This window comes from Muscardinus avellanarius (genome assembly GCF_963383645.1).
Source record: "Muscardinus avellanarius genome assembly, chromosome: 2".
NCBI lineage: Eukaryota > Metazoa > Chordata > Mammalia > Rodentia > Gliridae > Muscardinus > Muscardinus avellanarius.
The window spans coordinates 13,671,021-13,688,885 of record NC_137787.1 but is presented as its reverse complement, the minus strand read 5'-3'; the positions used below and the strand labels follow the sequence as shown (position 1 = coordinate 13,688,885).

The 17,865-nt window shown below is 38.2% G+C and overlaps 1 protein-coding gene across 2 annotated transcripts in view; it reads left to right on the top strand.

The window, feature by feature from the left end:
• The window catches only part of NYAP2 (neuronal tyrosine-phosphorylated phosphoinositide-3-kinase adaptor 2), a gene marked incomplete at both ends in the record, with an annotated part of 293,502 nt that overhangs the window by 211,648 nt on the left and 63,989 nt on the right, over positions 1 to 17,865 (top strand). For both annotated transcript variants that reach the window (XM_080689004.1, XM_080689005.1), the window contains one exon: positions 13,855 to 14,064. In XM_080689004.1, the coding sequence (XP_080545130.1) occupies positions 13,855 to 14,064 (210 nt within the window). The remainder of the gene's footprint in view (positions 1 to 13,854; positions 14,065 to 17,865) is intronic.

The following is a 17,865-nucleotide window of genomic DNA, read 5'->3' as shown; positions in this document are numbered from 1 at the left end:
GAACAGATTATTTTAATCCAATCCCACAATGGTTTAGTTGTGTATTTTTTGGAAATTGTTTTTATTTTTTCTTTATTATATATAGTTAAGTCTAAATTATTTTTATGTTAAAGAAATGTTTAGTACTTTCTTCCTTAATATTTTAAAAGAATCTTATTTTAATCTCTAGCATTGCAAAAAAGGACTTTTATTTAACCATTTCTTAGTACTTTTTCTCTTTCTTTCTTTCTTTCTTTTCATTTCTTTCTTTTTTTTTTTTTTTTTGGTGGTACTGGGGTTTGGAAAGCCCTTCTACCTCCGGGCTACACTCCCAGACCTATTTTTTTATATTTTTATTTGGAAACAGTGTCTCTTAAGCCAGCGAGGCTTGCTTCAAACCTGCGCAATCCTCCTGTCTCTGCCTCCCAAGAGCGGGGATTACAAGCGTGCGCCACCACGCCCGGCGGTATTTTGTTTTTTAATACTACTTTGTAAGAACACTATTTGGAAAAAATTGGACAGTGCCATCCTCATTCAAATTCATATAAATGAAATACGTAAACTGTCTGAATGGTTATTCCAGATCATTTTAGTAGCTATTTACTGTAATGATCATGTATAAATTTAAAACATGTTTTCAGAAGTCATATATTTAAAATATTTAATAAATACTCGATAAAGAATATCAGTTTTGCAAGGAAGTTTTCTTATAACTGGAGCCAAGAGAAAATTGTTATGTATTGAAATTCTGAACTGTTTTTGGCAATTTAACTAATTTCCTGCCCCTTAATTTTCTGTCAGTATGCCAATAAAAATATTTTCTTCATTATAAACTCAAGGATCTTATATTTAGACTGCTTTAAAAAGGAGAGGAAATGAGAAAAATAATATTGACTGAAATCTGTATTAGGGTAGTTCAATTACTACAGCCAACAACTCTGAAGTCTCAGTGGCTACATTTAATACAACTTGCCTTTGGGTCATGTCCCAGGCCAAGATTTTTGTCACAGGAAGGTGACAGTCAATTAGTGGGTTCAGTGAATGAAAAGCTGTTCTTCCCACTGTTACTGGGAAGTTTCCATCTGGAGGCTCTGCCCCCTCGTAGAACTCAACAGATTCTAGTCCACCGGCAAAGCAAGAGCATCAGCCTTTTGGAGGAAGTTGGAAGAACAGGCCCCAAGGAAGCATCAGAACCACCTCCCACATCCCACTGCCTAACCTCAGTCATGTGGTGCTCTCTGTGTGTAAGAATACCTCGAAGATATTTTAATCCAGTGCCCAGGAAGAAGGGAAACAGGATTCAGAGCCCGTGGCTGACCTCTGCCCACAGGCCAGCGTGGCTTTCTCCATTAATTTAAGCACTAATGGAAATAAAGATTGTGTTCTCCAAGAGAATTGTGTCTCTGCCCTGCAGTATTAGACTTCCTTGATCAAAGTGTTACTAGAATCTCTCAACACCTAAGCATTGCCACTTCAGAACTGAAGTGGCTTCAGCTTGGGCTCTTTAGGTCGAGATAATTTGGTGGCACTTTCTCTACCATCCTCATCTACTTTGGTAAAAGGCAAACCGTCCAATTATCTGCATGCTTTATTGAGATATTTTTTAATTTCCATTTTGAAATAGCAAATAGAATGCATTGGAAGGATGAATGTAATATTTTACAGGCTTTTACTCACAATTGTGAATAAAAACTATAGAGTAGAAGTCAGCATGGGAGTTCCAATGTGACACAGTGAGAAATAGCCACTGAAGTTCATTTGTTGCAGTTGTTGTTGTTGTTGTTGTTAATCAACTCTTTACTAATTGCATTTTATAACTTTGGACAAGCTATATAAAGGCATTTTACATTTTTTTTAAAACTCCTGTAAAAGGGGTAAAATTCACTGCAGAAATAACTGGTTAGAAGTCTATTTCAGCCTGCGTCATCTTGCCAAACAAGGTTTTAACAAATATGTTTTCTTAAACCAATGTAGACTCTCTTTCTGATCATATAAGATTGAAGAATTGTCAGATGCTTGAAGAACCTTCAGATGCCTGAGCTCTTATTGTTCTTCCTCTTCTCTCTCTCTCTCTCTCTCTCTCTCTCTCTCTCTCTCTCTCTCTCTTTCTCTCTCCATATGAAAGAATATCTATCTATCTATCTATCTATCTATCTATCATCTATCTATCTATCTATACATATATATTTGAAAAGAAGGTGCCTTTCAATATAGGAACTCACACAAATGGCTCCAAATGACAGAGTTCGCACAAGAGAGAAGGAATAATAGAAAAGTAAAAAATTATCCCTGCTCCCACTGCTCTTTCATTGTGGAGACTAGGGGGTCTGTTGCCTTTTTTCTCTAGAGGCTCTGGATGGATTAACAGAAGCTCAGAGAGAAGACCCCTGTCCAAGTCTTCCCTGCACTCACAGGGAAACTCTCTGTCTGGTTGGCTCCAGTCAGCTCCACACAGCCCTTGTAAAAGACATAGTGACATGCAATTAGATGCCAGGTCAGACTGACCCAGAGAGTGAGAGCTGTGGATTTGTGCTATTATAAAGTAGGTGTGACCCTGGGAGACAGACTGCAGCACTCTGAGTTCTTCAGGTTGTTTATTTAAAAACAGATGCAGACTGGTTCTGAGCTGCCCAGAGCAGGAGTACTACTATGGCTTTGCCTGTGGCCCTTGAAGCTGATGTGTTGGAAGCTTAATCCTCAGTCAACAATGTTGAGAGATGAAACCTGTAAGAGCTGATTAGATCATGAGGGTTCTATCCTCAAGGAATGAATTAATACTGTCATCACGCCGGGTGTGGTGGCGCACGCTTGTAATCCCCATGCTTGGGAGGAGGAGACAGGAGGATCGCGCTGGTTTGGAGCCAGCCTTGCTGGCTTCAAAGACCCTGTTTCCAAATAAAAAATATATATAAAATAGGTCTGGGAGTGTAGCCCGGAGATAGAAGGGCTTCCAGGAACCCCAGTACCGCCAAAAAAATTACTGTTATCACAGGACTGGTTTAAGTATCATGGGAGTGGATTTCCTAGAGAAGGATCTCTTTCTTGCTCTCTGGCAGATGGATGAACCAACTTACTTAATATATACATAACCACGTGGCTTTAAATAAACTACTCCAAGGGCTGATTTCCAATGTCCCTTTCGGTTCTAAAATCTAATGCCTACATCTAATAAATACCCATCTTATAATGCAATTTACTTTCAATTAGTTTCTCTTTTAGCACTTTAACTATATTGTCATTTTTACTTAATCTGCCTGGATCGCCTTTCATTCATTTTTTCATGGTTCAGAGGTTGGAATACAAGGGTATGGACTTTGGTCCTGTTGACTAGGCCAGCATGAAGGAACAAGCCTGAGGCATTCTTAATCTGCAGGAAGTTTGAATGCTCATCATCAATGCAAGACTTGAGCGCTGTACTGCCAGGCAAAATTAGAGTTTATGTTTTGTGACCAAAAAATCTCATTATTAGTGTGTAAAATATTAATAATAATACCAAATATAGATATCTCTGTCTAAAGCATCTGGATCATCCTCATGTTCATAGAGACAATGAAATAAGCATCTGGATCATCCTCATGTTCATAGAGAAAATGAAATGTAATGGCAAATTTATCCTTTTAAATATTGTTACATAGAGAAAGGAGAATGAAAAAACTACAGTCTCCTAAGAAAATATTGTTACTGGTCATATTTTCAAGTATTCCATTTTCTAGGAAAATTGCTTGTCTTCTAATCCACCATTATGAAATCAATCAGTAAATCAATATTTTTCATTTAATGAAAAGATCATTTTGACTACAGTCATTAAGTCATGTTCATGAATTGTTGAGGGTTACTGGTCCATGCTTGATGTGGCCCTTGTGCTTGGGAGAGGATGAACAGGCAAGCAGGTTAGAACAAGGAATGAAAGCTGACAATGTGATTCCAACTGGTATTTATTCTTTCTTTTTTTTAGTATCACCGAGGACCCTATTAGCTAGTGAGTACCAACCTGAAAGAAGCATATGGCCAAGTGGGTAGAGGACCCAGACATAATAAACCAATAGCTGCAAGTGACAAGTGAATGCAGGAACATGTGACATGGGAGCACAAGGTCTGGCCTCTGTGTACTATCATGGAAGGCACAGGGTGGGCCAGCCATTACTGAAGGTCTGAAGGGAGCACAGCCTACTGGACCTACAGAAGCCTAGTCTAGCTGCATCCCACAGTCCCACCAGGAGCCACCACACACTTAGCTGCCACACTAAGGGCTTCCAGCTGCTGAGTGGTAACCAAAGCCCCAGTGCATCACCTTGACCCAAAGAAGCCACAGCCTTGGCTCCCTACAAATTTATTATAGTCATATTGTCCCATGGTCCCCACGGCACCTAGGAGTTGACTTATCCAGGGACAGATCAACAGATCAGACGCTCATAGTGAACAAGCTGGAGACAATATTACACTTTCATCTTACAGAAGGCCAAAACACTGCAAGGTGACAAGGTCCAAGGTTACTTTCTGAGGCACAACTAGGACAGCTCAAGGGCAATGCTCACCCTTTCTTCACACCTTGAACTCAAACTAGGGACAAGAGGTCGGGGAAGGCTTCCTATAACAGCAGCACCTGAGCTAAGTATTTGCAAAGAAGACATGGCTAATTAGCCAATTATTTTATTTGAGGGGAGAATTGGATCAGGCTGAAGGAACAACAAATATAAAAACATCAATATCATAATTAAACAATATCATAATTAAAATTTGTGATGAGAAAGAAATACAGAGGGCTGCCAGATCCAGTGGAGGAAAAGTCTTGAGTTTCAACTAGCAGCACTGGACCCTAATTCTGAAGGTCATAAGGAGCCTGGGAGTAATTTCACTGGAAAGTAGGTTAAAGGGAACCAGGACAAGAGGCAGGCAGGGAGGAGGTTTGCCATATACAGAGGAAGAAAAAGGAAGGTTAGAAGAAAGGCAGAAATAGTGGGAGGGAGGAATAGGGCAAAAAAATACATGCTTTTGTTTTCAGTTCTGGAAGTTGAACCCAGGATATTCTACCTACCTCAACCCTTATTTTATTTAATTTTAATTTTGAAGCAAGGTCCCACTAAGTTGCCGAGGGCCTCGCTAAGTTGCTGAGGCTGACTTCAGATCTGTGATCTTCCTTTATCAGCCTCCCAAGTACTAGGATTGCTGGTGTGAGCCACCCTGCCTGGCTGTGCCTCTGTTTTCTATCTGGATCCTGAAGACTACTGAGTTGAGTACAGTCCCCATGTGAGTGATAGCAGTTTGAGCTGATTCCTTTGGTACCTCTGAGAAGAGTATTCTAAGTCACTAAAAGGAATACTAAGGGAAAAAATGAGAAAGTTTCTTCCAACACTATGTAATACATGGAACGTCCAATGTGTTATTCTCTTAAACTTCCAAGGAGAACAATCCTAAAAACAGATGCAGGGATTGAGGCTCAGAAAACTTGACCAAGGTTAAGTAGCAAATACGAGGTTTGGGAGAAATGAGAAATCAAATTTGTCTGGCTCTGAAGTTCATGACTTTTCTCCTTAAAAAAAAGCAAGTTTAGATAGAAGATGGTGGTCCCACTTTATCACGCCCCTCCAGCTCTCCAGTTCAGGCAGCCATGTGTAAAAGCCAACCACTACTATCTTTTACTTGTTCACAGAACTGGGATTGAGTCCATAGGTGTGGAGATTGATAAGAATCCTAACTGATGACAGAGTGAGGGCTCAGGAGGGAAAGTGAGTAAGAGATTATGATGAGTCAGTACCTTGATAGGAACAAATCTGATGATAAAAGCCGTGCAACCCAAGAAAGGCAAGTCCTTGCAAGTGGTCCAGGGTCCAGGACAAGCAGGGGATTAGGGAAAAAGCCAGAGAGACAGATATCCACTAGGGCTAGTGTAAAGCAGCAGAAGCTATCGTGGTGGTGCATACTGTAATCTCAGTACTTGGAAGGCTAAGAAAGGAGGACTTGGGGTTCCTGGCCAGCCTCTGCAACTTAGTGAAACCCTGTTTCCAAATAAATAGTAAAATAGCATTGGAGTGTAGCTCAGAGGTAGAATACCCCTGGGTTTTACCCCCAATAACACAAACACACACACACACACACACATGCGCAGGCACACACACACACACACACACACACACACACACACATGCGCAGGCGCGCGCACACACACACACACACACACACACATACACACACACACACACAGCAGAAAATGGGAATATTCAGAAAGGAACATCAGAGTTAGCTGCAAGAGGTTTGATGTTTGGTTATAAAAGAACTTAGTCTGCAATCCTCATCTTCTTTCTCAACCTAAACACTGTATGAAGTTTAAGACAACAATATGCAAAACACACAGACTGGAAAAGCAATGTAACACAATACTACATGCATTTTCACAACAAGAAGTTCATTTGAGGTCAGATTTCAGTGTGAGAGTTGTAAGAGTAGTCGGCATGTTCTCGTGCATTGGGTGGATGGGGCACAGGGGCACGGCCTATGTATTTGGCACTGTGAGCCACAGACAATGCCCTAACAGTGAGCACTGAAAACCTTAGATTCCACAGAAAACCTTACTATAGTGTGTAAGGTTGATCTTGTTCCAGAGAGTTTATGTTATGAAAATCAATTTTGCTTTCAACTAACAAAACAATTTAAATATATGGATATGCATAACCATTTATTCCACTGAATAGATTTATTTGAGCTTTCAGTATGTCTTAATTACATATTTTGTAGTCTGATTTTTAAATTAGACTGTTAATAGCTATTATGAATATTTTTGTTTACTTTTTATATTTTTATTAGAAAAAACATTATATATATACATATATATATATATATGTATATGCTTTGTAGCCAAATGGTAAGGCATATATATATATATATATATATATATTATATAGCATATAGCATATATATATGAAATCATATTTATTCCCAAATAAAATTCTCTTATGATTTTTCTTACAAAGTACACTTAGAATCCTCTTACACAATTTTCAGCTCTGCCTTGAATTTAGGAGGCAGACATTAAGTTACATAAATATAAGCCTGAGTAGTATAATTTCCTCAATCCTTTTGTTCACGTTTTTCTAAATATATTTGCCAAAATTAAGACTAACCCTTAGAGCTTGAAAACAAAAAAAGAAAAGAAAAAAAGTGCTCCTTTCTGTTCCCAAAGCTGCTTTGTGTAGTTGAGGCTTGAGACCTTAATGACACTCCTCTGATATGTACATAGGAGGAATTCCAATGAGAAGAGACAGGAAGGTTGGTGGAGGTGTCTTGAGGATGTGACCCTACCTTTCACATTTATAATGTCTGAACCTGTAAGAATAATAGTGGGCCCCCAGTGCTAAGTTCAAGATACCCCTTCCTTTTGCCTAGTTCTAATTTGAGAGGGAGTGGGTTTTATATGAACGAATGACAAGTTAAAAGTAAAATTCTTAGTATTGGGAATAGAAAAAAAAATACAGAAGCAGATTATCAAGCAAGCACCCAGTGCTTTGGTTGAAATGTGGACGAGAGAACTGAGTGCAACAAATGGACTATTAGGCTTTGAGGATGTGACATTTGCAATCCAAGGTTAGGTTTGTTTTGAAACTGGAAAACAGCTTGGAAAGAGTTGTTCCTCCTCCTCCTCCTCCTCCTCCTCCTCCTCCTCCTCCTCCTCCTCCTCCTCCTTCTCCTCCTCCTCCTCCTCCTCCTCCTCCTCCTCCTCCTCCTCCTCCTTCTCCTCCTCCTCCTTCTCCTTTCTCTTCTTCCTCTTCTTCCTCTTCCTCCTCCTGCTCCTCCTCCTCTTCCTCCTCCTTCTCCTCCTTCTCCTCCTTCTCCTCCTTCTCCTCCTTCTCCTCCTTCTCCTCTTACCTCTTTTTCTTGTCTCATTTCATTCATCTCAGAACACCCAAAAGCAGGAGATGATAAAATCATTAAATCATTTTGTTCTAATATTTATGTGATAATATATTACCTTTGAAATATTTTTGACTTCTTATATTTGATTTCACTAGGAGTGTAGCTGGGTACTGCCCCTGTGTTCTTTCCCCAGTACTGCAAAAAAAAAAAAAAAAAAAAAAAAAAGACCTGAAAATTTTCCGAGGTGGTTATGGGACTGCCCTCCTGGCTTAAGTTCATCTCATACAATGTTATTCATGACATGCATTTCTATAACTGCAAACTCTCTTAGAGCTGGGAGAGGCAATAGGATATGAAAATAAAAGAAAAACAAGACAAATGAGAAGAAACAGAGGTGATTCATTCAGAGCTTGCATTTGTCAGGGACTCAGGGACAAGCAGAGGAAGGGGAAAGCAAAGTGGAAAATCTATCAAATGGCCTAAAGCTTCCCCTGTACAACCTAGCTTACAATATACACAAACTGCAGCCTCACTCAAGAGTAAATTCTTAAAGTCCACCCTAGGACAATCGAGCAGCTAAGCTTTCAGCAAATCACAGATTAGAATTGCTAATATGTGTCCGGTGCTAGAACAATAACCAGTTTCTGTATGACACCTCCCTTTGCTATCTGTAAATACAACCTGCCCACATTCCAGAGTGGAGCTCTTTAAACTTTTACTGGTTCAGGGTGCTGTCCAATTTATGAATTATTTATTTGCTCAAATAAACTCTGTTAGATTGAATTTGCCTAAAGTCTTTCTTTTGCATAGAAAGAATTCAGGCATGCCCAGAGTGAGGCTGTTAGCCTGGAGAAGTGGTAAAAGTTCTATCTAGTATCATATGGGCATTCTATGTGATTGGCTAAAGGTGCATATTTGTTTGTTTTCTAGTTTCTAGGGTGCTGGAGCAAATACTGCAGAAGCTACTAGTTATTAGTTAATTTGTTTTAGTTTTTAGTTGTCGCTGCGGCTAAAATACCTGACATAACCAACTTCAAAAGAGGAAGGTGTATTGAGCTCACAGGTTTTCAGTCTATGGTCTGCAGGCTCCATTGTTCTGGGCCTGGGGTGATCATCTAGGCAGAAGCACATGGTGGTCTAAGCCCACGGTAGCCAGGAAGCAGAGGGACAGAGAGAGCTGAGGCCAGGGCCAATATGTAGCCTCCACACTCCAACTCACGTGCCCCAGGACTCACTCCCTTCAACTGGTCCTCACCTCCTAGAGTTACTACTACCTCCCAAAAGTCCATTCACATTGTTAACCTATAACCAATAACCAGGCATAATAGCACCTACCTATAATCCCAATATTTTGGGGGGGGGCTGAGTCAGGAGAATCACAGGTTTGAACCCAGCCTCAGCAACTTAGTAAGACCCTGTTTCAAAATAAGAAATAAAAAGCATGGGGATATAGGTCGGAGGTAGAATGTTCCCATCTATAAAATGGGTCAATCCACTGATGAGGTCTAGGCCCTCCTGATGTAATCATTTCCCAAAGCCCCACCTCTGATTATCGCTGCCTTAGGACCAAGCCTTCAGCACAGGAGGCTTTGGGGGACACATTCTATCCAATGCAAACCAAAGTGCAACTCTTGAGCACAAGGTGCCATGGTTAAGTGGCCTAGTGCTTGACTCCCTGGATTCAGAAGGTAGGGGTATGACTTCCTATAGGTCTGGCTTATACTTAAGAGAGTAGCTTTCTGGACTGGTTATAGCAGATACTGGATTAGAGTTCTATTTTTTATATGAGATAGTAGAACTTTCCATTGGTACTTAGATTGTGAAACTCAAATATATAAAAATTATACTCATTAAAAAGGGCTGTTATTTATTTAGATGAATGTTACTTTTTAATCTGTGTGTCACATGTTAGCTTCCAAATTTTTTATTTATTTATTTATTTATTTATTTATTTATTTATTTATTTATTTTATGGTCTGTGGTCTTGAACCCAGGAGTATTCTTCCATTGATCTACACTCTTAGCCCTATTTTATTTTTTATTTGGAGATAGGGTCTTACTAAATTGCTGAGGGCTACACTAAGTTGCTGACTTTGTCTTTGAACTTATGCTCCTCCTGTCTCAGCCTCCCAAGCACTGGACTGAGAGGCAGGTGCCACCATGATGCCCAATACAAAACGTTTTCATTGCATTTGGTTATTGATGCATTATGGGCACATAATAATAAGGAGCATGTTGACAATGGCATATATTCACACCATACTTGGTGGCCCCCATTTCCTCTTTTCCCTCTTTCCCAATACTGAGTCCAGGTTAACAATGTTATATTCACATGTATACACATAGTCACATGAAGCTTTTACACTAATAAACCTCAGACTAATAACTAATAACTAACACTAATAACCCCCTACACCCTTCCTTCTTGGCTTCACTGAGGTTTCCCCTCCATTGTCTGGAGTCCCTCTGGTATTCCTAATACTCCCTAGTTTGGGCATATTAGAGAAAACATGTCCCTTTTCTTTCTCTGCTTGACTAAGCTCACTTAACATAATGTTCTCCAGGTCTTTCTATCTTCTTAGGATGACATGATTTTTTTTCTTTATTGCTGAGTAGAATTTCATTGTCTATATTTCCCATAATTTTGTAATCCATTCATCTGTTGATGGACACCTACATTGGTTTCATATTTTGGCTATTGTGAATTGTGCTACTTTGAACATAGATATGCATATGTTACTGAGTTCTCTGATTTCAGTCCCTTTGGAAAGATAACCAGTAGTGGTATAGTCAGATTGTATGGTGGATTCATTGCCAGTTTTCTAAGGAATATCCACACTGATCTTCATAGGGACTGAATTAGTTTGCACTCCCATCAACAGTGTAAAAGAGTTCCTAATTCCCCACATTCTTGCTAGCATTTGTTGTTATTTGATTTCTTTATGCTTGCCACTATGATTGGGGTTAGAGGGAATCTCAGCATAGTTTTGATTTGTATCTCCCTAATAGCTAATAATGTCAAACATCTTTTCATGCATCTATTGGTCATTTGTGTCTCTTCTTTTGTGAAGTATATATCCAATTCAGTTGCCCCTTTTTTTGATTGGGTTATTTGTTTTGCTAGTGTAGAGTCTTTTGAGCTTTTTTATATTCTGGATATTAGCCCTCTATCAGAATGGTGACTGGTAAAAATCTTCTCCTATTCTGTGTGAGATCATTCATCATACTAAGATCAGGATTCAGAATTCTCCTTCTTGTATTTCTTGTAGGTCAGTATTTGTGATTTCCCTTATTTTCTACTGTTCCTTGTTGTCATATTTTCAGAATTCTCTGGTTTGTGTTTCTGTTGTCTTGGCATCTTCTTCCTTTTGTTTGTGAGTCACTGTTGATAGGTGCTATTTCAGATCATGGTCTGCAGTCCCAGTTTCAAATGTAGGACTTTGTTAAATCATTTGAATCAAATCAGAGAAGTTGGGCAGAGATTTTTGTTATCCTTATTTTGTATTAAAAAATGAGGATCCCAGAGAAAAACAAAATATTCCATCCCATGGATCACCAGTCATGTAGCAAAACTGAAGCTACTCAAATTTCTGATCTATTCCTGCTCTGTGTGTCAGCACTTACTTAGTGTCCTACAGATCTATATGATGGGGACCAATGTATGACTTTATATTATTGCCCTGCTGAAAGCCCATGAGTATTTCAAAATAATGTAAACAAAATAAAATAAAGATGCTTTGAGTCATTTGTGTAGTTTGTTAATACCCTTTTTTCTTCAAAATTTTATTACTTGAGTTAAATTTTTAACTTAGAGAATTTTACATCTGGCGATAATCAAATTTTTGATAATATCATTAGCTCCAGGCCACTTTAATACATTTATTATCATTTGAATCCCTTGTTAAAACAAAAATATTGGGTTTCCTCTGCATATTGGCAAGATGCCCGAGGAGTTGAAAAACCTGCTTAAGTAATTAATTAGGAGAAATATCTGTTGAACAATATGCTAGGTGCTGGTGGCACCAACTTTTTAAAAATACAAATAAATAGATAAAATGCAAAAGAAAATAAAAACCCAATACTTGCTTTCAAAGATGCCAGGCCTTCAGGGGAAAGCAGATACATGGGAAGAGGCTATCTATGAAGGCCAAGCAGAAAAGACCATAGCCTAACTGCGGTGGAGGTGTGAAGGAAGAGGGCTTTTGAGGGCACTTGAATCAAGTTGCCAAAGCTAATTAAAGTTAGTTGAGCAAAGACAAGCTATGAGGATATTTACAGCAGGAGAGATGGTGCTATAGAAGACAGCCTTGCTTCTCCTGGGGGGAGCAGGGAGCAGAGGCTGTATTCATGTAATACTGTTTCTTGGGTACAATGATCTACAGGGAGTGACAGAGTTATAGAGGAAGGGAGAACATGATGATGAGACTCTTGGGCCAGAGTAAGAAGCTTAGTTCTGTGGCAACAAGAGAATTCTGGAAGGATTGCTGTCAGGAGTACATTATGATCATATTTGCATGCTAAGTAAAGGACTTTGGGGGCATAAGGATTTTATGAGGAGTAAAAGACAGAATCAGGCTGCAATAATCCAAGGCCAATCATTGGAGCTGACACCAGAGTAGCTGAGGAAGACATGATACAAAGAAGAGAAGGAAGGGCAAGATACCCAGACTAAAATCTGCAGAACCTTCTGGATGATGGATATGTGGAGTAGCAGCTAAAGAAAGGATGAGAGACAAGCTTCCACAGTGGATAGTCAGCAGCAGAAGGAGCCATTGTTTAGGAAGAAATGTTTTCAGTGCAGGATCTGAAATGTTAAATTTGTGTTATCTGTGTGCACCAAGATGGGCTCAGCAAGCACTTGGAGAAATGAGTGGGAAGCTGAGGAGAACTGGCCTGGGCTTCTGTAATAAAATATCAAAACTTACTAATAATGAAATGATTGTGGGCAGAACATAAAAGGATAAAATCACAGAAAGAGTATAGAGAGAATGAGGACCATGTGAATCTAGTAGTCTTGTGAGACCATCAATGTGTAAGGACGTGTGCAGATGAAAGTATCAATAACATATGAAAAATCTAGACATAGAACAGAACACAGGAAGGTGATCCATCAGTGACCTAGGGCAAGTTGGGGCGTGGTGATACACACCTGTTATCCCAGTAAAGAGGGTGAGGCAGAGGATTGTGGGTTTCAGGTCAACATTAGTGACTTACTGAGACCCTGTTTCATAATGAAAAATTTAAACAGGGCTGGGGATGTAGCTTAGGCTGGGGATGAAACCTCTGGATTCATTCCCTAGTATCAGACCAAAAACAATAAGCATTAAATATATAAATAAATAAGAAATAAAGAGTTGTTAACAGCTGAAAATTATCATTTATATTTGCCAACTAAAAGGCAATAGATGATAATAACAGAAATAATTTTTGTATAGTGGTTGGGTAATATAGTGTATTAAACATGAGAAAGAAAGAGAGTGGGCAAAAAGTGTTCTCTTTAAGAAATTTCCTAGTAGAGAATGGTGGTAGACACATGTAATCTCAGTACTTGGGGGGCTGAGATATGAGGATCACAGTTTCAAGACTAGCCTCAGCAACTTAGTGATCCCATCAGCAACTTAGTGAAACCCTGTTAAAATAAAAAAATAAATAAGAGCTGGAGATGTAGCTTGAAGGTAGAATTCCCCTGAGTTCAATCCTTAGTATAAAAAAGAAATAAAAGAAAGAGAAAATATTTCTTTAAAGATGAGAATAAGTGAAGAGTTATTAAAGAAGATTCAAAATTTATTTTCCAAAGAGAAAACTCTCTTTCCCCTGGTGATATTAGCTTATTAACCTACACACCTCAGGGGGAAAAAAAAAAGGTTTGTGTGTTCTTGTTACATTTAAATGTTGTATTCTCTAACGCAGCCCTACATTCTCAACAACATATTGAAAGCATCGTACAAAATCACTCTTTAATTTTTTAAGAAGGTATTTTGGAAAGATTTGATGTACTTAACGAAAGACTATTTGGTTACTACACAGAATCCACCGAGGAGCTGAAAGTCCGAAGCCATAGCACGGAACCATTGCCAAAGTTGGAGAGCAAAGAGAGAGGGTACCATGGGGCATCTTCCTCCAGAGAGCCTGTCAAAGCTCAGGAATGGGATGGAACACCTGGCCCACCTGTGGTCACCAGTAGGATGGGAAGATGCTCTGTGAGCCCCACTTTGCTGGCAGGCAACCACAGTTCAGGTGAGTAGCACAGTTTTCTTCCAGATAGTTATTCCTCATGACTCTCAGATCTGGGCTGCTGTGATTATTATTTAGAGAACCAGGACCACAGGTAAGCGTGTCTCCACTCAAGGATGGGATCGATACAACAACATATCGCACCATCCCAAGGTCCTACTATTCACACAGGTGATAGAGGCACATGTTTCTACTAGAGAAATGTTTGTTACTAAATCAATCCTGAGAACTCAAAAAAAAGTATTCTACTAAATTTATTCTAAAACATCTAGAGGCCCCAAATAAAGCCATTTTTACTTATTATGTTTGAATGACTTAGTGTTTATGCCTCCTTTGTATTTAAAAAAAAATATACTTTTAGGCAACTGCAAAATTTGAACAAAAGTAAACTGAAGACAGAAATATGACACAAATTATCTGAAGGCAGTAGAGACAGGAGTATTTTGAGGCACTGGAAACGGTGAGTTTAAAACAGTAACTGAATCCTGAGCAGGTACTGAGTTTCTAAATCTAAATAAAAAGAAATGGAACATTTAAATCTAACATATCTTTAAATTTATATCTGGAACTTGAAATATGCCTGAAATTTTACATGGATAGTAGGTAAAGATTATAAAACACTAATTTTTAACAGAAGCATATGTTTGATCTGATTAATCTACAGATTGATCTCACAGAAAGCTGCCAGTTGCAGTAAAGAGAAAATAATCAAGGAATCTCCTATAGAAATCAGGTTTCTCTTCCTGAAGACGGATAGATCTCTGGAGAAAAGACCAATCCTGTCATGTTCTTTTTAACTTTGATACTCACCCTAGGAAGATTTGTATGCATTCAAACTGTGGTTCCTTTGGTACTCATGCACAAATCACAATTTTCACAGGATGAATGGGATCTCTGCACTTGGAAAGGAATTTTCCTAGGAAAAGTATCCAGTAATAGCTCCCCCAATTTAAAATGCACCATAAAGCTTGATGGTGGGTCCTCAGCATGTGCCATGCAGAGAACTAGCTGCACAGTATAAGTTCAAATTCAGCCAAAGAAATGTTAAGTGCACCTAGAAGAAATTTTAAGATATATTTTATAGTAAAATATAAATCACTACAGGTGTATGAGAAGAAAATAGTTGCATATTTTATATAAAAAAAAACCAAGGAGAACAACTAGTTTTCCATGGTGAAAAAAATTACCCCCCCTAAAAACTGGTTGACATTATCATTTGAGGGTCGTGATTAGTATTGGACTGATTAGTATTTCTTTTAAAAATCACCTAAATTTATATCAGTTCTATTTAAGATGTGTAAATAAATATTTTAACCGAAGATATATTTTAGGAAAATGAGAAGTATTGCCAGAATGTCTATGATACATCAACCTTGGATTCAGGGCCTGAAGGTACAGTGGGGAAGAAAATATCTTTGCACAAGGTGCTCAAGGTCTTTGCATGAGGTGCTCAAGGTCTAGTGAAAGAGAAACAAGGAGATAATTAGAATGTAATGTGTGTTTTATTCAGGGTTCTTCAGATAAACAGAAGCAGTAGGATAAATAGATGATAGATTGATTGATTGATAGTGAAAGATTTGCTTACATAACTGTGGGAGCTTAGAAGTCTCATTATTTGCCATCTGTAAGCAGAAGAACCAGGAAAGCCTATGTTCTAGTTTAATCTAAGCTCAAAGGACTGAGAATCAGGGAAGTTAATGTTTCATATCACAGTCTAAGTCCAAAGGTTTGAGAACTAGAGAGACAATGTCCAAGAGCAGCAAAAGATGGATGTTCCAGCTCAGTAAGTGACAGAACACATCTTCTTCCTTCTCAGGAGTTTTCTTCAGACCCTAAGGAATTGGATGGTTCTCATGTACACTGGTGAGGGTGTTTTTCTTTACTTGATCGACTGATGCAAACATTAATCTCTTCCAGAAATACCTTCACAAACAGAGCTAGAAATAATGTTTTACCAGCTATCTGGGAAATCCTTAGTCAAGTTGACACATAAAATTGCATGTGTTATGTAAATAATATATAAAGCAAAAGGGAAATCAGTTAATATTTCCTAGGAGATTGTGATTTGGGCAGTTATAATCATGGACTTTTGGTGTATAAAATAATAATTGTTGGAGAAAATATTTGAGCTGGGGGTTGAAACAAAAAGGATTGCTATTTGGGAGAGGGAGAAGGAAAAAGCTTTCATTCTTGATGAAAACCTAAAAGTCTAGGAGATAAAATGCAGTGTGTTGAGGGTGCAGGATGAGGAAAGGTTGATTGATGAAACTTCTAACATAGATGGTGATAGCGAAATTCCTGAAGCACCTTGTGTGTGAACTAGAATTACTTTCAGCTACAAAGCACAAATTAAGATGTGCTATGTTAAGTAATAATGACCTTTGTTAATTCCCTATGCATCGAAATCTAGAGATAGGCAGCTGCAACTGATTTGCGACTGCTGAGGAACTTCATCAAGGACTCAAGAACTTACATATACCTTTAATTCTCCTGTTAGGCTACCCTTGAAAAAAAATTTATGGTCCGAAGTTGACCACCTGAGTGTTTGACATCATATGCCTGCAGATTTTTTCCTTTTCATCTAATTGGACAGAAATGGAAACCAACCACTGGACAACTACTTAGTAAAAAAAGAATGGGATTCCCATGGATTTATCAAAAGCTTTCCATTCCCCTAAATCAAGAAGAGTTTTCCTTAGCACAGAAATAAAAACAGTGCAATGGACAATATATGCCCCATTGTGTTTAGGTTTTAAACATATGTGGTATGTGTTTATGTATTTTTAAGGATTGGAATGATGCGGTTTGGTTCATATCATGATGGATTTAGTGATTACTCCAAACTTTTGAGCTTGGGTGGAGGAAAGCCTATTTACTAAGAAAGAGCCCATATATGATATGGAACAAGGTTTATAAGGGAAAGTCAGAACTTAAATTTGGCCGTGTTATGTTGTAAATGTTCTGGGACAGTTAAATGAGAAGCCAATAGAGGGTTAGAATTATAAGACAGGGGTTGATGAGATTTAGTAGGAATCAAGAGTAGGGCTAGAGACATTTGAATAGTTAGAAATGTAGATGGGAAAAGCTCAAAAGGAAAAGAGAAAAAAATGAAGTAAGGATGCAATGGAGACGGGATATTGGGAAACACAAACATCTCAAGATATGTGCAAAAGAGGAAGAATATGGGAAATGGATTGAAATGATGCAATTAGATACTTTCTGATAAAATTCTTACTGGGCACTTAGTAAGTTTCATAAAAATGACTAATACATACCTTTATATTATCTTTAACATTTTGACATGATTCTTCTAAGAAATTCAAAGTGTAAACACAATTTACATTGTACTTTCTTTCCTAAACTGCTGAAGCATTTATTTTGGTTTATAGAATCTAAAATATGCTCTCCTGAGATTTTAGCTTTGTTTATAGAGCAGTAAATTGTCTACTGACCTGAATGACAAAATATTTTCAGTCCCTCACATTCTCCATTTCAGATTCTGATAAAGATAAAGGTAGAAAAGGAAAAAAATGTTAAAATATGATTATAAAGTTTTTGTACCAAACGGAATGCAAAACACAGAGGCAAATAGACACAAATTTAATATTAGAGCAAGTCAAAGTATCTTATATGAAAGTGCCACTCAAACGAGCACTACTCTTACTTGGATCTCTAGATTATCCTTATACCACTTTTGAAGAAGAAAAATGAAGTAGAGGAAAATATTTGTTGTGTTCTTTTTTTAAGAGAAAAATCTCAACGTACCAATTCTGTATTATGAGGTATCATAGTTCAACTAGAAGA